Source organism: Mustela nivalis, assembly GCF_964662115.1.
Source record: "Mustela nivalis genome assembly, chromosome: 1".
NCBI classification, from domain to species: Eukaryota; Metazoa; Chordata; class Mammalia; order Carnivora; family Mustelidae; genus Mustela; species Mustela nivalis.
The window spans coordinates 64738654-64763188 of record NC_139020.1 but is presented as its reverse complement, the minus strand read 5'-3'; the positions used below and the strand labels follow the sequence as shown (position 1 = coordinate 64763188).

Genomic DNA, 24535 nt, shown 5'->3' with positions numbered 1-24535 from the left:
TCCTGGGATGGAGCCCTGTATTGGGCTCTCTGCTCAGCAGGGAGCCTGCTTCCCTTCCTCTCTCTCTGCCTGCCTCTCGGCCTACTTGTGATCTCTGGCTGCCAAATAAATAAATAAAATCTTTAAAAAAAAAAAGAGTTTTTATTTTCTCTAATTCCAGTTTTCCGTAATCAGAAGAAAATGGAAATCACCTCGTGTTACGTCTTTGAGATGAAAATAAATCAGTATTTTCTGCAACTCTACAATGTTTATCTGTGTGAAAGAATATCAAGAGATTGGAAAATAAGTGGGCCCTGTCCTCAGGAGGAATGAGCTTCATGTGAACCCTAACAATAATTGTTTCATTTCCTCAACAGATGAGGTGGTTTATTCCAGGGGCTCCCCTATGTAAACCAGTACCAGAATCCCGGAACTATGAAAATCACAGATTTCTGGGTGCCAGCCACAAATTCAAAATGCAAACACTCTGGTTTGAAAGATCCTCCAAGTTTAAGCTCTTCCTGTTTCTTCAAATTCATTTCATGCCACATTTTCCTTTGCTCGCCGTGACCTAGCTATACAGCTTTGTGTTATTTCTCAAACATAACAAGCTCTTGCATATCATAGAATCTCTGCATAAGTTTTGTTTTCTGTCTTGACTGCTTTTCCCTCCCATCTATGCCTCTCTGGTTCCTTCCCAACATTCATGTTTCTGCTGAAATACCATTTCCTCAGACCCCTCACAACAGAACCTCCCTTATTTTCTACCTTAACCCCTATTTGTCTCTGTAATACTTTTAATGTGGAATTATTCTATTTATCAAATGCTTCCCATTAGAATATAAGTGCCAGGAAGCCAGGGACATATCTGTCTTATTCAGTAAGGCAGTGTCTGGTCCACGGTAGGCACTAAATAAATAGTTGCTGAATGAATGAGGAATGCTGGTGAGGCAACAGAGAAGTGGCAAAGGAGTTTCTTTCTTTTTTTTTTTTTTAAGATTTTATTTATTTATTTGACAGAGAGAAATCACAAGTAGATGGAGAGGCAGGCAGAGAGAGAGAGAGAGAGAGGGAAGCAGGCTCCCCGCTGAGCAGGGAGCCCGATGTGGGACTCGATCTCAGGACTCTGAGATCATGACCTGAGCCGAAGGCAGTGGCTTAACCCACTGAGCCACCCAGGCGCACCTGGCAAAGGAGTTTCAATGGAGCAACCTAGGAAGCAGAGCAAATATGAAAATAAATGTACAAAATTATGGAATTTTGTAATGACCTATGTTAGGTTTTATATATTCATGCATGAAAGTTCCATAGTATGCTAGGGCATTAAGAATATTTAGAATATTACTACCTTTAATGGTTTTGATATTGGGCATTCTGCTACAAATTCTGGCTCTGCCACTTATTAACTGGGTTATTTTCAACAAGTTATTTAACTTCGCTTAAAACTTGTTTCCTTGGGGGGCATCTGGGTGGCTCTGGCTTTAAGCATCTGCCTTCAGCTGGGGTCATGATCTCAGGGTCCCGGGACTGAGCCACATATAAGGCTCCCTGCTCAGCAGGAAGTATGCTTCTCCATCTCCCACTTTCCCTGCTTGTGTTCCCTCTCTCTCTGTCTCTCTGTCAAACAAATACATAAAACCTTAAAAACAAACAAACCCTTGTTTCCTCTGGAAAATGGGAAAAATGATGGTATCAAAGCAATGTAAGATTTAAATGAAATATGTAAAGGTACTAGTTTAGTGTCAGACACAGCAATAACTCTCAATAAAGGTTAAGTAATTTGTAACTGTGTGATAGATACTACATACAAAGGGCTTTCGCTTAAGGTGCTTAACATCTCTGGAGCCAGGGATTTCAAACACATGCTCTTCTTGACACTTTTATTCTTCTTTTAATACTAAACTACTGGCAATTTCTGAATTCATCATGTTTCCCACAATTTTACCTTTTTATCTGCCACTTCCTTTACTAGAAAGCTATTCTCCAACGAACAGCCTAATCATTCTTGGAGGCTTGGTTTAAACCCCTAGATCACAAGTTTTTCTTGGTATTGCCACCACAATCATCCCACAGAAATTTACTATACTGAATAAATTACAATGAATTGCATGTTAATCTCTGACCTTGGGCATACTTTTGTTGCATTTACTATATTGTAATTAGTGTATTTTCCTGGTGTCTCGTCTCTTTCAATAGACTCAGTGATCTGTGCTATTTCCTTGTTTGACTCCAGCATCCAGTCCTTCACTTCACATACAATAAGCGCACGACTGGGTGCTGAAGCATAACATCACGACTTGAGTTGCTTTACCTGGCAGTGACGTGACTTTAGGCGACGTCTCCCACCTACCCTATCTGTAAAACTGGGGCGATAATTTGAACGTGGTTGTTAATGGTAGTCCATGAGATAGCAAAGGACCCCCACGGTCGGGCCAGCGGATCGTAGACGCCCAGGGAGGAAATACGTTGGCGAGCGCTGGCGGAGAAGGAGGGACCATGAGCCAACAGAGAAGGCGAGTCCCACTGCGCAGGTGCATGCAGGAGAGGGTGGGGTGCTGGCTCTCCAGACCGAGTGTTTAGTTCCGGACGCCAGCTCGAGGCTGGAGGGGCCGGCAGTCGCAGTACTGACGTCATCTCCGTGCGCTGCCACGTCTGCTCAGCTCCGCGGTAATGGAGGCTGAGGATGAGTGCTGACCCGGCCCGGCTCTGCCTTTTACCTTAGCTCTGGCTCTAACTCTGGTACTGACGTGGGGCTGGGGCTGGGGCGGGGGCTGGCAGCCCGAAGCCTGGATACCTTTTCTCGACTTTCCGGGCGGGGACGGCCTGCGGACAACCAGCTGGTTTGGAGCGCTTCAACGCAGGGAGGGAATTCTCTTGCCTTGGGTCCAGCCTGTAAAGCCACCGCGTTCTCTTAGGGATCCCGCCCCGCCGGCCGGGCCTCCTCCATGCGTGAGTATATCGGGCTTCCGCACTATGCGATTGTCTCGATCGGCTTCAGCTCCCCGGGTTGCGCTGCGGGAACCTCTTTGTCGTTTGTCCCCTTGTAGGGGCCAGCCTGTTGAAGTTGTGGTCTCTTGTCATCCGCCTCTCCCCACCTCATCCTCTCGCCTCTTCTACCCCAATTTTTTGCTCCCTACTTTTGTTTCCCTCGTTAATTGAGCAAGAACCATCAGGCCCTACGTCCAACGGTTTGAATGTTTTGTCCCACCTGGCGTTTCTTAGTTCACAGCCAAAGGCTGTTAGAAATAGGGAAGATCGGATCAGTCTTTGTAACATTTGGAAAACCAGGGTTTTTCCAGGATGCCATTTCCAGTCGTTAATACTGAAAGACAAATTTAGGAAGCAGGTTTTGGCATATATACTGGCGGACCCTCCTTTCGGCGAGGATCTTCATCTGTTACTTGCCTTTTAATCTTGCAGTTTCAGTAATTTCTAAGTGATTTTATACCAGGTTGTTTTTTTTTTTTTTAAGATTTTATTTATTTATTTGTCAGAGAGAGAGCGAGCGAGAGCAAGCACAGGCAGACAGAGTGGAAGGCAGAGTCAGATGGAGAAGCAGGCTCCCTGTAGAGCAAGGAGCCCGATGTGGGACTCGATCCCAGGACGCTGGGATCATGACCTGAGCCGAAGGCAGCTGCTTAACCAACTGAGCCACCCAGGCGTCCCTATACCAGATTTTTTGTAGTGGGCATCTACTATAGCTCCTTCTGATGTTTTCACTCTAAAATATGGAGTTACCACTTGAACAATTTTATTTTAAAAGAGTTAAAGACCAACTGGTGTATTTACATCTATCCTGTCAGTCCTCACAACAACCTGTGTAGGGCAAAGAATACTTTTGAAGAAACAAACTCAGAGGTTAAATGCCTCAGTTACAGTCAGATAGTATGTGGCACATCTGATCTCAGAACCTAGTTCCCTTAATAACAAAACCTAACATTTTGGACAGTGCTGATTCTCCTGTATTTCCAGTGGTTTATTGTGGAAGATTACATATGAGTTGAAAATGCATGTGTTAGGCATTTCTTGTTAACTTCTACCTGATTGTAATATCATTCATATGACACAAGTCGACTGACAAAAGACACAAATTGTGACTTATCTAACGCTTAATAAAACTTAGATCAGAGCTTAGGCTTCTGACCTATTAGAGTTTGACTAGTCCTTTCATTAGAATAAAGTAGGTAATAGACACTGCAGGAGCATTTATCTGAAAATCTGGTTTTACAAGACCTACTTAGTAAGTTTTTCTGTTGTTTTGCTACATTGCCTGGTTTAAAAATAGTAAACTGATATTTAAATGTCTTTTCTTTGTTCAGAGTTGAAACAGGTTGACGGCCATTAACCTGGCTTGCAACTACAGGTGGCACTGGAAGCAAACTGGTTCCCGGACATGCCCGGTGGAAGGAGGGGCCCTAGTCGGCAGCAGCTAAGCCGTTCAGCTTTACCTTCTTTACAAACTTTGGTTGGTGGGGGCTGCGGCAATGGAACAGGCCTGAGAAACAGGTAAAAAAGGGAGTAAGACTGCATAATTTACAATATTCTGTGATAAGTGAGGCTAACATAGCAGTCATCTTGCTATTCAGATACTTGCTTATCAAGGTTATTTCTTGACAATGAAGTGGGAATCCTGCCCTTGAAGATTGAAAGCTCAGTATTTCAGAATACTTTTGAGTGGAAAATTGTGATATGGGGCCCACAAAGTGAAAGCTGTCCAATTCTTACTTACGGCTGATAATCCAACTTCTAACTTTTTTAGCTACTAAAAGAAGGGAGAAAAGAATTAAAGTACAAGAGAAATGTTGTGGTTTAACTACTTACTAGCGTTCTTTTTTTGGAGTGGGGAAGGACAAATTAAAACTGACAGTTAACATGAAATTCTAAAATTAGAAGTCATATTCTGTCAAGGGTCTTAAAAATTATTTTGTTCAAAAAATTGTTTGAAATGAATAAATTGTCAGTTGTAACCCAAACATTATGAGTAGTATATGAGAATAAAGAATGTGGTCTTTTTTTTTTTTTTTTTTTTTAAGATTTTATTTATTTGTCAGACAGAATGGCAGGCAGAGGCAGAGGGAGAAGCAGGCTCCCTGCCGAGCAAGGAGCCCGATGTGGGACTCGATCCCAGGATGCTGGGACCATGACCTGAGCCGAAGGCAGCTGCTTAACCAGCTGAGCCACCCAGGCGTCCCAAGAATGTGGTTTTTTTAATGGAAATTTATCTTTGTTCTTAATTTTCAAAAGTTAGGTTGAATTATTTCTAATCTTACCCAGGATAACTGACTTCATGAGGTATTTCAGTCACGTAGGAGTGGAAAGAGATGGTTTTTACTTTATATCAAGTGTTTGATCAAGATAATTTTTGTCACCTAATTTCTGCTTTCTTTCTGCATTGAGTTTTCTCTTGCTTGGATTCTCATTTTCAGTACTGCTAGCAATCAGTACAACTGTTGCATTTTTAGGCCCTTCTGATGTTATTTGTGCACTTCTCTCTTCATGGCCTGCCCTCCTTCTTTCTGACTTTCCAGCCCAGGTTCTACTCAATCCTCAAAATCAGTTCTGATCTTGTTTCAGTGGGGCTCTCCCCGAAATTCCTGTTTGAAGGGATTTTTCTAGGCTCCGATTCTCATTATACTAATTGTCAATCAAAATTTTATATTTTTGTATGATACAGAATACTTATAGTATATTCTAGAGTATTATTTTTTCACTCTGCTGGTTTTTGGATGTCCTCATGTTAAAAACAGTGATATTATCTGCTTCACAGCAGGATGTTGAAAATAGATGAAATAGTAAATTGCAACAATTTTTTAGAAGTTTAGATTTTCCAAAATTTCTACAATAACATGTATTACTTTATATTTTTAAGACTAAAAAAAGGGAATATGTGAAAATGCTCTTGAAGGTACTATATACCATTGATTTTGAGGTAGAATATTTTGAGTACATGCCTCAATTTTACTAATATATAGTATCGATTTAGTGATTTAGTTCTTTTAAATTGCAACAGGAAATTGTAGCTGTGCCTTACTAGGATTATAGCTAGCTAAAAAATTCTAACTCTGCTTCTGTATTAACTCCAGCAGTTGTTTGTTCATTTTCTTCTACTTTGGCTTTGTGGATTCCCCTAGATAATTATGTTCTCACACTGTCCCATGGAATCCCTCCTCAGGGTTTCAGGGACTGCTGTAGACTTCAAAGGGAGGAGGAGTTAGGTAGGCCTAGTAGTCCAGGCTTCAGGTTTACTAGTCCTTTTTTAATCAGACTAACTCCTTCTCTGTGTGTTCTGATATCAGGATATCGTGTAAAATGTCCTTTGGGAGAAGGAAAATGAAGTGTTCTGCTAGTAAAAAAAAAAAAAAGAATTGAAAATCACATTTCTAGATGGTTTTTCCTTGGCCTGGTGAATATAGGAATCAAATATGGACCAAAATCTTCCTTCAAGTTTGCAGATAGAATACTGGGAAGACCTAGGAACACTTGGAAAATACTTGTGCCCTTGATTGGATATAGCTATGATCATGTATTCTTTTCTCTACCTTCTTTGTAGCTCTTCTATCCTGGCTTTCAGAGTTCTAGTTATGGTTGCCTTGATCAACTTCTCCACCCATTCTCCCCTTTTAACATATTCAATGGGGGTAGTAAGGAGAGAAGTGCATTTTTTATCATAATTTGAATAAAGAGAAAGATCATAGTTGTTCATGGCTTAAAAAATTACTGAAATTATTATTGAGTGATTATTTTGTGACACTTTTTTCTAGAGAGGTTATTTTGAAAGACGATGTTCTGTGTTTGTTTCTTGTTGGGAAAGAAAAGACTTAGAATAGCTTATTATATAACACCTAGGAAGGGTTATAAGAAATATGGATAAAACCAGTGGTAGATGGCCTAGAAAATAGTTTTAGGAAGGTTGTGTACAAAGAAAGACAAGGTCTAGATGAGAACTTACTTCTGAAGTCTCTGTAGAGTACTGAAGAGAGAACTAGATAATTGTTTAAGTGTGACACAATTTTGGATGATGTATTTGATTCTGCAAGACATAGGTCAGCTGGAGAAGAGAGCATTTGCATGTGTTTGTGGCATAATTGGTGAAGGTCAACTTGGGAGTGTCAGAGAGCTAGTTTGGTGACAAAAATCAAGATTGAAATCCATAGTTCCCTGTCCTTTTTCTTTCTTTTTTTTTCCCCCCTTATGAAGAACAGGGATTTGTTCACAGGAGAAAGTGCTGAGATGATTGCCTTTAAAAAAGGAGGATATGCTGTGAATTTCTGAGTTTCCTAGAGAGCTTTTAGTTGAGGGAGAATCTTATTTGAGAAGGACTAAGTGATTTTTTTCTTTGTTTTGTCCTTGCATATACTTTGTTAATAATATGACCTAAGTATGTCCAAATGATCACTGCTTTTTCTGTCCCTCCTAATTCTTTTTTATTTCCTTGAATCATTCTTGCTTTATCCATATGCTTAGCAAAACCTTCGTAAAAACCTTGGGTGCTGAGTCTCTAATGAGGCTTTCTGTAGACAGCATTTCGTGTGTGTTCTCGCAGGTAGTTGCAGAAGGATTTTTTAAAAAATATTTTATTTATTTGACAGACAGAGATCACAAGAAGGCAGAGAGGCAGACAGAGAGAGGAGGAAGCAGGCTCCTTGCTGAGCAGAGAGCCCCATGCAGGGCTAGATCCCAGGAGCCTGGGATTATGACCTGAGCCTAAGGCAGAGGCTTTAACCCACTGAGCCACCCAGGCGCCCCTGCAGAAGGATTTAAGTTGCTTCTGTATGACTCCACTGAAAAGGACTCTTGGAAGTTTGCACCTGGTTTCCTCCAGACTTTGCCCCATGTACCTATTCCTTCTGCTGATTTTGATTTATATCCTTTTACTATAATGAACACAACTGTATGCCAGTCCTGTGAATCTTCAAGCCTGGGCATGATCTTAGGGACATGTAGCACAGTGTGAAAGAGAATACATTAACATTGAAAAGAATTCTTTTTTTTTTTTTTAATTAATATATAATGTATTATTTGCCCCCCAGGGTACAGGTTGAAAAGAATTTTTTAAAGAGAATCTGTTCCAACTCTTGCATTATAGGTGAAGAAACTGAGGTTCAAGGATATAAAGTTACTTTCTCAGAGACTGCTTTCACAAAGACTGACCTTTAAAGTTACTTTCTACAAAGACTGTCAATAGTCCTGGTCTAGTCCTGGATAGACAGGATTATCCCACATTGTATCTAAAATGTATTTGTGCCATTTTGCTTTTTTTTTTTGTATCTATTTTTATATCCTGTTAGAGAAATACCTTTATTTTTCCTAAATAATACCTCTAATTTTCTGAGATGTATAGACCAAGTCTGTTTATTTTAACTATTTTTTTTTTTTTTTGGTCTTAAGAGCTTTGATTTTATCTATTAAGCTTTCAAATATTAAAAAAAAAAAGTTCCTTTTTCCCTCAGATGCTCTGCATCATTTTATTTGATCTTTGACCCTTTGTTTTTTGGCTTGAAGTATAATAGCCAAGGCTGTGTGAAGTATCACAAATGTAGATTTTCTGCACTGTATTTTGAATATTTCTTGACCCCAGCATTTCATTGGCTTTGTTAACAGCAGAAAAGCACATTAATCTGCTTTATTTGGGAAAAATTCTGTAAGAACCTTTTTAACCTTTAAATAATAACATAATTTAGCATGCTTTCTCCCTTCATGTATTTTTGACTGAAGAGGTATAAGAATTTTCAGTTTGGGGGCGCCTGGGTGGCTCAGTGGGTTAAGGCTCTGCCTTTGGCTCAGGTTATGATCTCGGGGTCATGGGATCGAGCCCCGTATCAGGTTTTCTGCTCAGCGGGGGGGCCTGCTTCCCCCGCCCCCGCCTCTCTGCCTACTTGTGATCTCTGTCAAATAAATAAGTAAAATCTTAAAAAAAAAAAAAAAAGAATTTTCATTTTGTCCTAGAGTTGCTCTTGACCTTATAATTTTCATAAAAATTTTGTATTTCCTTATCCTGTGATTAACTAGGGAGAGGGAATACATTGGCTGTTGGCATTAATCCCTTATATTCAGGTCTACTGACTTGTATGACTCCATAGAGCACCTTTTACATTGTATTCTATGTGAGTGATAGCTCCTGGAGTTGTGCAATAGCCCATGTCCCAGAACACAGGAGAACACAGAAGTTCAGAACACAGTAGTTCACAATCAACTCCCTGGTAAGCTTGGTCTATTGGAATAATCTTTGGAAATGAGAGGAGGAAATTTGCGTAGTTTTTCCCCACCCTCTCCCTACCCATCCCTCTTCCCTTCCAGCTCTTCTGAGATTCTGCCATGGTATTCTTTTTTTTTTTTAAAGTAGGCTTCTTGCCCAGCATGGAGCCCCACACAGGGTTTGAACTCACAACCTGAGATCAAGACCTGAGCTGAGATCAAGAGTTAGTCCCTCAACCAACTGAGCCACCCAGGCACCCCTCTGTCGTGCTATTCTTAACTGTTCAGAATGAGCAGAGTTTATATTCCCATAATCACTTAAAGTACTATATATTTCACATACTAATGCTACAATTCTATATTTGGAAATCTTAGAGTAGAAAGATAACGCGGATATTGTTCCTTCTCTGGAATCTTCTTTGGAAATATCCAAACCAAGCCTCTTTTCCTTGTTCTGAAACAATAATAGACCCTTAGATAGCTGTAACTATCCCCAGGTCTATAAACTATGGGAAAGTTCATTCCCTATCCACCCCTGTTTTATCATTTTAGGTAGCCCAGCTATTTCTGACCTATATAAAAAAGCATCGAAGAGGGCACCTGGGTGGCTCAGCTGGTTAAGCAACTGTCTTCAGCTTGGGTCATGATCCTGGAGTTCCGGGATCAAGTCCCTCATCCGGCTCCCTGCTCAGCGGGGAGTCTGCTTCTCCCTCTGACCTTCTTCCCTCTCATGTTCTCTCTCTGTCACTCTGTCAAATAAATAAATAAAATTAAAAAAAAAAAAAGAAAGCATGGAAGAAAGAACAGCTAGAAAATGGGGAGTAAAATCTCTATATTTTAATTTGTATTTTAAGAGATTTCTCTTTCATGACCACATTGGTCTGCTGTCTTCTCAACATAAAGGTATATTTGTGAATTGAACTAGGAAAAGTATAGTCTCTGTTCTTAAGATTATGATCTGATAAAAAAATAGATATATACAAGGAATTTTGTGACAGTAATAAAAAGTTTAATAATAAAGGCATAATTTAGGTATAGTGGGGGCACAGGGGTAAGGTGAATTGGTTTGGATTGATTCAGTAAGCTTCATGAAGGATATGCTTGATCATTTAAAAAGTCTTAATGGATTTCATTAGTAAATTTGTAAGTGAGGGGTTAAGGAAGGTGGTTTTGAGTGGTATTGCTGGGAAAAGTCATAGCATGTAGAAAACAATAGCATATATATTCACAGATAGCAAATAGCATGGATATTCTATAGGTTGTATATGGAGGGGTGGCAAGAGATGGGACTAATCTGTTAAACAGAGAGCCTCATAGGACATACTAAAAATTTGGATGTTATCCTGGTGGCGCTAGAGAGTTATTTAAGGGTTTTAGGCAAGACAATAGCACTATTAGTTTCACTTTAGATCTCTGAAGGCAGTTTGGAGAATTTGATGGAGTTAATTTTAGGGAGATTACTTCAGTAGTTTAGGTGGAAAATGGTAACTACTTGAACTAAGGCAGTGGTTTTAGAGAGGAAGGTGCACTGTGGAAGAAGCTTTACAAAGTGGAATATTTAAAGTCTAGCGAGTCATTGGATATGAAGAGGCAGAGGAAAGTTCTAATAATGACTCCCAGGTTTCGGATTTTGGTGGCTACTGAGTGGGCCATGAACTAGCGTCAGGATTATAGGAGGAGGAACACAGCAGTGTCCAGTGGACACCTTGATAACATGGATCTGAAACTCAGATTTTAGTTTTCAGCCTGTTAAAGATAATGGAAGCTGTGGCCACATCTTTGATCACTGAGAGAATGTGTGTAGAGGGAGAAGACAAGAGCAGGAGTTCCTAGGATACAGTCTTGAGGGAAGGCCATTACTTAAGTGTTAAGTGGAGAAAGAAGCAGGGCCCTTTATGCTCTATAACACTGAAAGATTTCACCATTTGAGGGGTGCCTGGGTGGCTCAGTGGTTTGGGCTGCTGCCTTCGGCTCGGGTCATGATCTCAGGGTCCTGGGATCAAGCCCCGCATCGGGCTCTCTGCTCCGCAGGAAGCCTGCTTCCCCCCCCCCCCCTCTCTCTGCCTGCCTCTCTGCCTACTTGTGATCTCTGTCTGTCAAATAAATAAATAAAATCCTTAAAAAAAAAAAAAAAGATTATCACCATTTGAGTTAACAATAGTTTCTCTTTCAGGAATGGTAGTGCTATTGGCCTTCCGGTCCCACCTATCACAGCCTTAATCACCCCTGGTCCTGTTCGTCATTGCCAAATTCCTGATTTGCCTGTGGATGGAAGCCTGCTCTTTGAATTTCTCTTTTTCATCTACCTGCTGGTTGCTCTGTTTATTCAATACATCAATATCTATAAAACAGTGTGGTGGTATCCTTATAATCATCCTGCTTCTTGTACTTCACTGGTAAGTCTTACTAGGCCTTTAACTTCTGTATGTTACTTAACCAGGAAACTAGTTGGAAAGCCTGTGGGTACAAATTACTTTTGTTAATAATTTTTCTTCTAAAAAAAAGTTTTTCAGTTAAACCATGGATTACTTTCAGAACTGTAATCTTATAAGATTATTAAAATATAAATATCTGGAAAGGTAAAATATAAATGAAAATGCAGAAAACTTTAAATAATTTATCATATTATCACGAGTTTTGATGTTTAGCTTTCTTTGCACTATATTAAATTTGTTGGACTTAAGGTGCTAATATGACTAAATTCCAGGAAATATACCCTTTTAATGGCTATCTTAGGATAATGGTTGCTTCTATAACAAATAAACCCAGAATTGTATGATGTACCAGACACATAATAGTCTGAGATAGTTGTTTTTGTTTGCAGGAGTAGCACGCTTCCATGTGGTCAATCAGGGGACCCAGTCTGATGGAGACTGCTGTCTTCTAGTATGTGGCCTCCAAGTTGACTGTGGCCCACTTCATTCAGCTAGAAAGGGGCAAGAGCATAGGGAAGTATAAAGGAGAGTTTCTTTTTTTTTTTTTTTAAAGATTTTATTTATTTATTTGACAGAGATCACAAGTAGGCAGAGAGGCAGGCAGAGAGAGAGAGAGAGAGAGGGAAGCAGGCTCCCTGCTGTGCAGAGAGCCCGACGCGGGACTCGATCCCAGGACCCTGAGATCATGACCTGAGCCGAAGGCAGCAGCTTAACCCACGGAGCCACCCAGGTGCCCCTAAAGGAGAGTTTCTTATGGCCAGGCTCACACATGTTCACTCTTAACTACAGGGAGACTGGAGACTGTAATTCTTTCATATGATTTATTGTTACTATGAATAAGATTGGGCTCTGTTACAAAAATAAAATTGAGACAAGGACTAGATGTCTTTGCTGAAATACATCAAAATATATTGTAGGTTTCTTCTACCCTCTTTCCATTTATTTAGGAGAGCTGAGATAGTCTTGATGCAGAGACGTTCTCCATAGATGGGTATGTAAAATAACGAGTAAGAGCACTCTGGGTACTTTGTAGGTGGATGGTTGGCAGTGGCAGATTTGGATGGAAATACGCTCTAGGAAATCGAAGACTGTTGTGCTGGGTAGTTTGTATGTGTGTTTGGGCTTATCAATGATTAGAAAACGTCCTTGGCCTTGATGAACATAGGAATCAAATGTGGGCCAAAATCTTCAAAATAATATGGGAAAGGAATAAGCATTAAAAAAAAAAAGTACTCATATTACTTGGTTGTTTCTGGAAATAACTATTAAGTATTTTCTTTCCATATTGACGATGTACCTACTTAACACCAAGTAAAGAGAATTTCGGTTTCTTTATTTAAGAATTCTAATGATTGGGTGCAGCTTGCTGTCTTGAGCTCACCTGCTCTCATATATCAAGAATGTACTTTAAAATTTAACAAACTTTCCCTCTTGTGTTACTCAAAAAAAAAAAACTGTAATGATTCAATGTCGTATTGTGTGTTTTGTTTTTTTTTTTAAAGATTTTATTTATTTATTTGACAGACAGATCACAAGTAGGCAGAAAGGCAGGCAGAGAGAGAGAGGAGGAAGCAGGCTCCCTGCTGAGCAGGGATCCCGATGCGGGGCTCGATTCCAGGATGCTGGGATCTTGACCTGAGCCGAAGGCAGAGGCTTTAACCCACTGAGCCACCCAGGCACCCCATTGTTTGTGTTTCTTTTTTTTAATGGTCTTTTTTTCCTGGATTATTAATTTATGAGTGTAGGAACTGTATTTCATCTATTCTTATGGTGTTGTAAAATGAGGAGGCTGGATTAGATGATTTTTAAGGCTTCTTCAAGTCATGTAGCTCTATACGTAAATTTCTCACTATCTTAACAATGGCATTGGCAAAACATTAAAGTAATCGCTTTTTTTAGAATATGAGACCTAGAGATCACAAAACTTATTCAAAATCACATAGTGACAAAGTGAGTATTGTCACTCCCTGCAATGCTGTATTTCCTATTACTTATTCTGTGTTTAGTCCATAAGTACTTTTCGGTAGGTCATTATTTAGTTTTCACTTCGACATTCCATGGAAACCTCAGTTTTTGAATTTTCAGGCTAATCAAAGAGCTCTTCTGTCAGTCAACCATTTCTGACAAGAGTTCTTTTAAAAGTCCCCTACAAATGTTGCCTTGCAAGGGGGCCGGTGCTCCTGTCATAATCAGGAAGCTGCTGCTAGAGCTGCCGAGTCCAAAATTAATGCTTCCTTTCCTCTGACTCATACCACCAAACATGGGTGCCTTTTACCCTGCCCCTCTCCCCATTTCACTCAGTTCTGAATTCAGGCTTTATGTAACGCTCAAGGTTGGCAGAAACTAAGTCAAATCTAGAACTTGAGTTGCAAGAAAGTCTGGAGATGAAGTTTTTCATTTTCTGGTCTGTGCAATAGCAGAAGGCACACTTGAAGCAGGTTATCCTGTAGACTGGCTCACTTATCTGCTACATACGGTCCTAGCTCACACAGACCTTAGTGTTTAATTGTGAAACTAAGAGTAACATCTGTGAAATAGCAAATATGATAAGATTTTAGCCCATCAGTCTGAAAGGGGTCTGAATCAGTAAGCTGTTCAAAGATTAATGGACCGCCAGAGACCTAGTTTCTTCCTGTCACTGAAGGTATTCAAACATGGGAGATGGCTATGTACCTGGGATGCTCTAGAAGGGACTTAGATCTAAACTAGTGGTCTAAATTTTGTTCATTATGTATGTCTGACTCAGAAATTGATCAGATTTATATATTGGGTTTTTCGTTTTCCATTTCAAGATCTTAATAATTATCAAAAAGAAAATGTGGACCCCTGAATATGTAAAGTATCATTGTAGCCATCAGGCAGTTAACTGAATGAGTCTTAACCCTAAGAAACATAAAAGCTAGAAGTAGTATATTAAATTATTCAGAATATCAGAACTGGAGGGTGATTAATCAAATATTCTGGTTTATAGAGTTAATCATAAGCAGATTACCAGTTTTCAGTGATGGAGCACAGAACAAAATTTACTTAACAATTAAGATACATTAGGCGCTTAAATCTTTTGATAAAAAATGTCTTAAATGGACTGGTGATACATAAATAAGACCCTCAAACATTAGGTATGAAGTAGCGGGGGGGTCTAGTGAATTTGCTTGCAGTATTTTGGAGGAGTGAGGTGAACCAGAAGTCTCAAAGCTTAAAAGGAGATAAATATTAGAATCCAAAACACTTAGAGAAAAGGAAGTGATCTGAGGTAAGCCTTTCTCTTGATATTCTGGCTACTCTACCTTTAAAATGTATCCCAGATCAGGCCACTCCCATCGCCCTTTCTGCTGACCCTGTTCAGTCCATCTTCATTTCTTACTTGCATTAAAAGCAGTAGCCTCCTAACTGATCTTGCCCTGCTACAGTATATTCTCCACACAGCAATCACTGTGATTGTTTTAAAATAGAACCTGGCACTCTTTGCATAGAACACTTCCATGACTTCTCATTAGGAAAAAATATAAACTTAATCTTTTGTTATTCATTACATCATTTCAGCCCTCTTATTGATTTTCAGACACACCAGGCATATGTCTTCCTGTCTTAGGGCCTTTGTGATTCCTTTTCCCTCTGCCTGGGGCTCTCTGCGTTCAGATCTTGTCATGGGTGTTACTTTTTCTGCCATCAGCCCAAATGCCACAATCTAGAGATGTCCTCCATAACCAACAATTTAAACTGGCTCTGCAACTCCCTTTCCAGTTACTATTCATCACTCTCTTATTTCTTGCCAGTAGTTGTTACTAGGTAAAATGCTTTTGCTTGTCAGCTTGTTTGTCGTTGACTTTACACTTAAATTTATTAAAGATACGGCTTTAGTTGTTGTAACAGGACGGCTAAAACAGAGTAGAACCTTATTTCCTGATTTTTTTTTTAACCTTATTTCCTGATTAGATAAAAACCAGTCATGTGATATGCCAGCGTGGCAACTCTTTGTTTCCATTGCTCTGCCACTCTCGACATGCTTCTTCCAAACCATGGTCCGAGATAGCTGTACCAACTCTTGTCAGCACATCTGGCCAGCAGGAAGGAGGAAAGGAGAAAGATAGCTCCTTCCTTTAAGGGCATGACTTGGAAGTTGTATATATCCTTTCCCCTCACATCCCTTAGCTACAAGTAGTTTTGCAAGGGAGGCAAGGAAATGAAGCTCTAGTTAGCAAGGAGTCAGTGTCCAGTTAAATTGTACTATGATGGCAGAAAAGACAAATAGAAATCCTTGCCATCCCCTTTCCCTTTCACACCACAGTAAAAAATAAGATCCAGGAGAGCAGGAAGCTTGTGTGTCATTCTTTAGCACTGTATCCTCAGTATCAAGAAGAGTACTTTGCACACATTGTGGGTGCCCCCTACTTACTTAATGAATTGAGAAGTTCAGCTTTTGAGTCTGGAAGGAGGACTCTGGAAACCTAAAGAACTTTTGACCAGCAAAATGAAAATACATCCCCATTCTGTTTGTTGCTAATGTGCTTATTATTGTGCTTATTATTTATATACGCTTAGAGCTAGAGTTCTGATTACCGATAGATGCTGATTGAACTTAGAAGGAACCATATGCAGCATCTAGGTAATGCTATCATTTCTTAGGAAGAAAAGATCAAATAGAAGACACGTTTTTGTTGTGGTTTTTTTTTTTTTTAAGATTATATTTATTTATTTTTGTGAGAGAGCACAAGCACACAAGCTGTGGGGAGGGGCGGAGGGAGAAGCAAACTCCCCCTGAGCAGGGAGCCTGATCCCAGGACCCTGGGATCATGACCTGAGCAGAAGGCAAACGTTTAACCAACTGAGCCACCAAGGCACCCAACACATTTTTTTAAATCAAGTTAAGAAAGACTAAATTGAAGGTAATTGACATGTCAGCCCGTAGGGAGTTTAGGTTAGTAGATACCCAGTTAGATTAACATAAGCTTGCATAGAGATACCAAAAATAGGAACTCCTGAACGCTGGGAGTCCCATCTGTCCATTTTATTTGACACTCATTATAAATATGGCATTTTAAATAAATTACTTTTTCTTTTTAAAGATTTTTATTTATTTAAGAGAGAGCCCAAGCAGAGGGTGGAGAGAGGGAGAAGCAGGCTCCCTGATGAGCGGGGAGCCTGACCCAGGGCTCAATCCCGGTACCCAGGGATCATGATCTGAGCCGAAGGCAGCCACTTAACTGACTGAGCCACCCAGGGACCCCTTAAATTTTTCTTTTTTTTTTTTTTTTTTAATATTTATTTATTTGACACAGAGAGAGAGAGAGAGAGATCACAAGTGGGCAGATAGTCAGGCAGAGAGAGTGGGGAGGCAGGCTTCCCTCAGAGCAGAGAGCGTGATATGGGGCTCAATCCCAGGACCCCGAGATCATGACCTGGGCCGAAGGCAGAGGCTTAACCCACTGAGCCACCCAGGCGCCCTAACCCTTAAATTATTCTTGCAGGCTATTCTGCAGGCTATCACTCTTTAACCCAAAGCTGTAGTCTTCCTTTTAACACTATAAACTTTCAAAAAAGAGGGGAGTATATTCCAGATAATTTAAAATAGTATTTGAAAAATTAAAGCAATCTTTGGTGAAAGGAGAAGTAAAATTAGGTAGAAAGTAGAAGGTAGGTAGTCTCTCTAAGATCTCTCAGATTCTTGTGGTCTATACATACAAGGTGATGTAAGGAAGCTCTTCTGAGGGGCAAACCTTTTGATGTAGTAGTTCCAGCTAGATATCCATATTTCTTTCTGATGCAGTGATTTGTTTCTTTTACAGAATTTTCATCTCATTGATTACCACCTGGCAGCATTCATCACAGTGATGCTTGCAAGAAGGCTGGTGTGGGCCCTCATCTCAGAGGTAACAGCTTATTCACTATAATTTATCACTTGTAGCTAGAGGTTAGTTACTAGAATGGATTCAAGCTGAGAATGTCAAGTGCCCAAAAATAATTTGAAAATAATTACACATAATTTCTTTACTTCCACATGAGCTATGCTAGTTTTTTTTTTTTTTTTTTAAGATTGTATTTATTTATTAGAGCACGATTTGGGGAGAGGGGCCAAGGGAGAGAGACAAGCAGACTTCCCACTGAGCAATCCCAGTACCCTGAAATCATGACCGAGCCAAAGTCAGATGCTTAACCAACTGAGCCAGTGGCCCCATGTGCTAGTTCTTTTTAAAAGATTTTCCAACAATATATTTAAAACTCATTGTGCTAGAATTCAAGAAAACTGTTAGAAATCTCGTTTGATAGGAGCTTATTTCTAGATTCCATGTTCTTCTGTATAACTTTTCTAATTTTATTACTTACAGTAAAAATAGAAGGAATTTTGAGTAACTTGATATGAAGAGTTATATATAAGTGAGCAGTTGCATCTAAAACTTTGTTTCAGGTAATTACTTGATATTATATACCATTTGTGGAGTTTCTAGAAAGAGACATTTGTTTGAGTTTATTAAAACTTGGGAGTTTTAAAATGAAATCAAATTTGCACAAGACTAATCTTGAAGATTAGAATCAGTGGGCAGTAGAGGAAAGACTTGGGCCATTAATACAATCTTTTTTAAAATTAAATGTTGATAGAACTGGCCTTTGGTAAGATTCTTTAATATATTTGTAAACTCCATTGGAGAAGGTAAATGTGTTCTCTTAGGACTTTATTATCTTATGTCCTATAAATTATTATAAAAACAAAAACAAAAATGTTAACTTAGCTAGAGTGTCTAACAATTTTAATCTTGGAGTTTATAATTCAGTGTATAATTTTAAATTAATAGTTACTATAATCACGAATAACTGAGAGCCAACTTTTTTTCCTTCTAAAACATGCATGAAAGTATTTGTGTCTGTAAGCCCTAATTTTTAGGAACCTTATTTCTTGTGAGCACAGAGTAATTGCATGTATTAAGTGATAATCTGAGAGCCATTTGAAGTTAACTGAAAAACACTGGTAGTTGAATTACCTGTTTTTCACAAAGGGAAAGGCTGTCTAAAATTTTTTCTCCTCGGAGACACCTGGGTGGCTTAGTCAGTTAAGTGTGTGCCTTCTGTAAAGATCATAATCCCAGGGTCCTCGGATGAAGTCCCGCAAGGGGCTCCTTGCTCAGTGTGGAACATGCTTCTCCCTCTGCCTCCTGTTCCCCCTGGTTGTGCTCTCTCTCGACAAATAAATAAATAAAATCTTAAAAAAAAAAAACAAAAAACAAAAAACAAGACTTTTCTCCCAAGTTTGCTATATTTAGATCATGAAAATAGGTGCTTACTTTGGATATATTACATTGTGTTCTTTTTTTAGAGGAACTCAGTGGAGTTTTATGCTTTTGTATGTGAAAACGGGCAGCATTTTTTTTATCTTTGAATTACTTAGAAATGGTACTTGTATATGCCAAATTAGTATGTCCAGCTAATGTGTAAATCCTTTATAACTGCGGTTTCTACCTTGGTGATCCAAAGATTATAACTTTATGTACCCTGTTGCTTTCTTTCGCTAATGGCTTAATAGTAGTTTAACAGTTTTTCCATGACCTTAGTTGGAGAGTAATTAGCTGTTTTCTAAAGAAACCTGTAATTCTTGGGTGCCTGGGTGGCTCGGTTGGTTAAACGTCTGCCTTCGGCTCTGGTCATAATCCTGGAGCCCTGGGATCGAGTCCCACATCAGGCTCCCTGCTTGGCAGGGGTCTGCCTCTCCTGCTGAGCACTCTCTCTCATTCTCTCTTTCTCTCTTTCAAATGAATAAAAGAAAAAAAAAAAACTTTAAGAAAAAGAAACCTGTAATTCTTACTGAGAACAAAATACTTAAGCTAAATTTAAACAGACTTCTGGTCAATGACTGAAGTCTCTGTACCTTAAAGTCCATGAGAAGAACGTTTAAATAATTATGGGGTATCTATATAATGGAACAGCATGAAGCCATTAAAAAGATGAAATTGTACAGACCACTAAAATATTAAGTAAAAAAAAAAAAAAAAAATATATATATATATATATATGTGTGTGTGTGTGTATATATAAAACAATGTTTAAAATAAGGTGGGTAGAAGGAATAAGATACATTTGTTTATATAGGAATAAATTATCTCTAGAAGGACATACAAACTAATAACAAGCTGCCTAGTTATGGCTGGGAACAGGACCAGAAGGTGGGAAAATCAGTACAAACACTATTATACATTTTTTATTTTGAGCATTTGTGACTATATTACCTATTCAGAAGTTAAAAATAGCTGTATAGTGATTCTTTTCTAAAAAAAAGCTAAATTAGATGGTAAGACAAATCATAAATCATCTTTCCTTTCTTTCATTAAAAAATTTGTCTTTTGGGGTTTTTTGGGGGGAGGGGGCTTATATATCACAGAAAGGATCCTTACCCTGAGAAAGACCAATCATTTTTAAGGAGAAGCTGGAGGTAATTAATAAAAATGCTGAATACTATTCCAGGAGGAATACCTCCAACTATATAAGACTGTTTATTCACCACCAGGCCATTTCTAGTTCTTGACTTGCTCCACAAGACCAGAAAGTTACTCAACTATTCTTGCAACCTGAGGCAACTCACATTTTATTTTATTTTATTTTATTTTTAAAGATTTTATTTATTTATTTGAGAGAAGAGAGAGCACACAAGCAGGGACGAAAGGGAGAAGCATCACAGGGAGCCAGATGCAGGGCTCAATCGCAGGACCCTGGGACCATGACCTGAGCCAAAGGCAAAATGCTCAACAGACTGAGCCACTCAGGCATCCTTGCAACTTCCTTTTTAAAAAACTTGTTCTAAGTAGGAAGGTAGTACATTTTATTTAAATATTAGTATATGTGCTGCCGAAGCGAGCACCATTTTATTTAAATAAATAAATTAATTAATTAAAGGAAAACCCTAAAATATAAAGCAGGAAAAAATTTAAATTACAACTTCATTATTGAAAGGGCCATATTTTGGTATATTTGATATATAAATTTTTATTTGCATATAAACCATACTTTAACATTATTATTAGGATTATTTTTCTACTCCTTACCTGGCTCATTTTTGCTTATTCTTTAATCCCAGCTAAAATACCACTTCCTCAGAAAGGCTTCCCTAGATTGGGGTCTTTTATTACTTGCTTTTCCTTACAGCCTGCTTTTTTCCTGTAGCACTTACCACAATTGTAAAAATAATTATTTGTGTAAATATAAGTTTAATATTTGTTTTCTTATTTGGGCAGCCTCATAAAGACAGAGTTCTTAGTTACTACTATGTCCCTAGGACCTGATATAGTATCTGCTGTACATAGCATAATGGTTAAGAGCTTGGGCTCTGAAACAAGACAAAAGTGACAAATACATCCAGGCTCTGCTACTGTGGTGACACTGGGCAGAACAGCCTTTTTATTTTGAAAATGGAGGCCGTGAGGACACCTGGGTGGCTCAGTCGGTTAAGCGTATGCCTTCAGCTCAGGTCGTGATCCTAGGGGCCTGGGATTGAGCCTTGCATCAGGCTCCCTGCTCAGTGGAGAGCCTGCCTGCTTCTCCTTTTTACTCCGCCACTCCTCCTACTGTGCACAGTCTGTCAAATAAATAAATAAAATCTCTTAAAAAAGGAAAGAAAATGGAGGCGATAGAGTAATTCCAAGCCACTTAAAGGCCTTCCTTAGGCTTTGACAGGTAAGGTACATTGGCATGAGGTATGTATCAGGGGAGTGATAAACAATTATTTACCATACTGTTACTGAGAACAATTTGAACCTTCTCTATGGTGTTAATTCAGCTGCTTCTTTGCATTTATAAATAACTATATAAGTGCATATATATTATATATGCTATGTAGTATATTGAGTAAATTAAGAAATGAATAGATGAAGGACCTGAAAAGTTCCTTATCCCCTCCCATTGCTATTGACACTACATAATTTTTTCCCCTTTCTACGTTCTGACACTGCTGTTTTGAGGTTGTAGGAATCTGCCATTTTCCCCTGTATTTTGCTCATTCTCTTCCTAGTTCATTCTGAAAGGAAATAACATTGCAGAGCTTCATGTTTAGACAAGTATGCTTTCTTACTATATTTAATCTGTCTTTAAAATGTGGGATTAAGGAAAAATATTTGAATAGCTGTCATACAAAGTAGTGGAAGTGATTGTCCATTATTTCCATGTTTGCAAAAGTCAAAAGAGAAGCTTTTATTTATATAGGGATTTGTCAGAGATCTGATTATTTTTTGAAGGTTCAGTAATTCATTAAATATTAATTCAGCAAATAGATTGGGGGGAGGATTCCAAGGAAAATGGGACATTGTTGCTACTATTGAGGGTTATTATAGTTCAGTCCAAAGTCAGATAAATTAATGGTTCAATACCTTTACAAAAAAATTACCTGGTGGATTATTAAAATATAGGTTCCATGACTTAACAGTTTTGTTCCTTGTATCTCGTAAGGGAAGGCAGTAGGCATTTTTAGATTCAGTAAGCAGCCCAAGTAATTTTGATGAATGTGGTCCATGGGTCATACTTTGAAACCCCAGTGTAAATAAATTAGACAATGTCATAAGAACTTAAGCGAGGTCTGTATGAGACACTGGGAATACAAGGAGGAACCAACAAACTGCCTGGAAGAGTCTGAATCTTTAAAAATAAGAAAGATAAGTGGGATGGGGCAGTTTTTTTCTTCTTTCCTCCCCCCCCTTCCCTTTTATTTGAAGGGGGCAGATTTCCACTAAATCTAATTCCTTGAATCACATTGCTTTTGAATAAGGCCATTTAAAAATGTTCCTTTTGGTGCTTCCAAACTTTCAGGCCACTAAGGCGGGTGCAGCATCTATGATTCACTACATGGTTCTGATATCAGCTCGCTTGGTGCTACTCACTTTATGTGGATGGGTACTTTGTTGGACCCTCGTCAATCTCTTCCGGAGCCACTCAGTCCTCAATCTCCTTTTCCTTGGCTACCCGTGAGTACTCCAGTTTTACCATTTTACCTGTAAGTTTTTAAAGAAATTATTTGGGTCAAGCAAACAATACTACAAAAGTGAGGAAGATGAAATTCATAGAAGCCAAAAAAAAAAAAAGCTCAGAAAATTGGAAAAAATCAGTGGGTAGGGTGACTTGTAATTTATTTTCTACACTAGGCTCTACAGTTGGGGCAGCAGGGGTAACTCAGGACTGTCCCAGGAATACTGGAGAAGTATGGTTATTCTACCTATGGTGAATATTTTAATTGGCTCTCTTCATCAAATGAAGTGCCCAAGTGCTGCCTACATTGGCAGTGCATAGTTGTATCTTATTATACACATGGGCTTTTAAACTCTTCTGCATAGTTTAACTTGTATACTTTGGGCTAATACTTTCTTCATTGGATGTTAGTAGGTAGCTACCATTTATTGCTGTTATATGCTAGGTGCTGGGCTAGGTGTTTATAAACATCACCTCATGAAATCATCCCCATAACCCAGGAGGCTGTGTATTTAGTCTGACATAACAGTTCCAAAGTACTAGTAGCTTTAAAAATTAGAAGTTTATTTCTTTCTTCTGTAAAGTATGTGGGTAAATCATCTTGGAGAGCTGTGGCAGCTAGCTTCCATGGTCTTGGGACCCAGGCTCCTGCTATCTTTTTTGGTCCACTCCTCTGTAGCAGTATAGGGTATAAGGGAGGGCAGAAATTTGTCTTTAGCAGAACAGCTGTACCTCAACTAAAAATTCTGTTGCAGCGGAAGAGCAGGAGAACAGTGGCTCTTGGCAGACAGTTAGCAGGCTTCGCCACAGGTAAAGAGAGATTAAGAGATTAAAAATCTTTCCTGTGGTCAGATAATTAGAAAGACTTGGGTCTTTGTGATTCTGGAGTTCTTGTTTGCACCATTCCGCTTTAATCAGTAGTTCTCAAAGTGTGGTTCCCAGAAGTGCAACATCAGCATCACCTGGAATCTTTTTGGAAATAGAAATTCTCAGAATCCACCCCAAATCTACTGAAACAGAAACTCCAGAAGTAGGACCTAGCAATTTGTCTTTTAACAGGCCTTCCATATGATTTTGATGCTTTCTCAAGTTTTGAGAATCATTGCTTTGTGTAAGCATGGGTTTTAAGTAGTTACATGGCCTAAAGTCAAGGCATAATGGGCAGGGATGGCAGGAAGAGTCTTTCTATTGGTTGTCCTATGGTAGGTCTAATTATACTGTTTACTTATTTATTTTTGCAATTATATTGTTTAATTATTTAAGGTGATCATCAATTCAGTTCATTTGTATTACCCTTTTCCCTACAAAATGAACTCTATATTATAAACATCATTTTCCATGATTCATATTTATTATAAGGTATATATTTTACATCAGTTGTCTCTGTATTTCTAGATTAATATTTCAGTTTCTTTAACTTCAGATGATTTCATTGTTCTGTTTCTGAACAACAGCTGGTTGAATCAGGTTTAACTATATTTGACTTGAAAGGCTAAATATGGACATATCAAGGAATATTTTGGCCAGGTTTAAAAGGATTACCATGTCAAAATGACTAGCCAACTTTTTCATTTCAGTTGAGGAATGTAAAGAAGCTTACTTATTTTTTAAGGCTCTCCACACCCCTGTAAAACAATGAAATAAGCATGTAATTTAAACAGATTTTATATTTAAATATATTTGCCTTCTTCACTTTTTAAAGTTGTATAATCTTTTATCTAACTTAAATTTTAAAAATAAGTGTAAGAAGTTTTTTTTTTTTTTTTAAGATTTTATTTATTTATTTGACAGAGAGAGATCACAAGTAGGCAGAGAGGCAGGCAGAGAGAAAGAGGAGGAAGCAGGCTCCTGCCGAGCAGAGAGCCCGATGCGGGACTCGAACCCAGGACCCTGAGATCATGACCTGAGCCGAAGGCAGCGGCTTAACCCACTGAGCCACCCAGGTGCCCCCAAGTGTAAGAAGTTTTACTAGACAATGGCAGTAACTA

The 24535-nt window shown here is 38.8% G+C and overlaps 1 protein-coding gene across 1 annotated transcript in view; it reads left to right on the top strand.

The window, feature by feature from the left end:
• The first annotated feature begins 2491 nt into the window (after positions 1-2491).
• TMEM39A (transmembrane protein 39A) overlaps positions 2492-24535 on the top strand; it is a 31049-nt gene continuing 9005 nt past the window's right edge. The window contains exons 1-5 of the mRNA XM_082711407.1: positions 2492-2928; positions 4299-4485; positions 11348-11570; positions 17396-17479; positions 22392-22546. Of these exons, the coding sequence (XP_082567533.1) occupies positions 4373-4485; positions 11348-11570; positions 17396-17479; positions 22392-22546 (575 nt within the window). The 5' untranslated portion in view covers positions 2492-2928; positions 4299-4372. The remainder of the gene's footprint in view (positions 2929-4298; positions 4486-11347; positions 11571-17395; positions 17480-22391; positions 22547-24535) is intronic.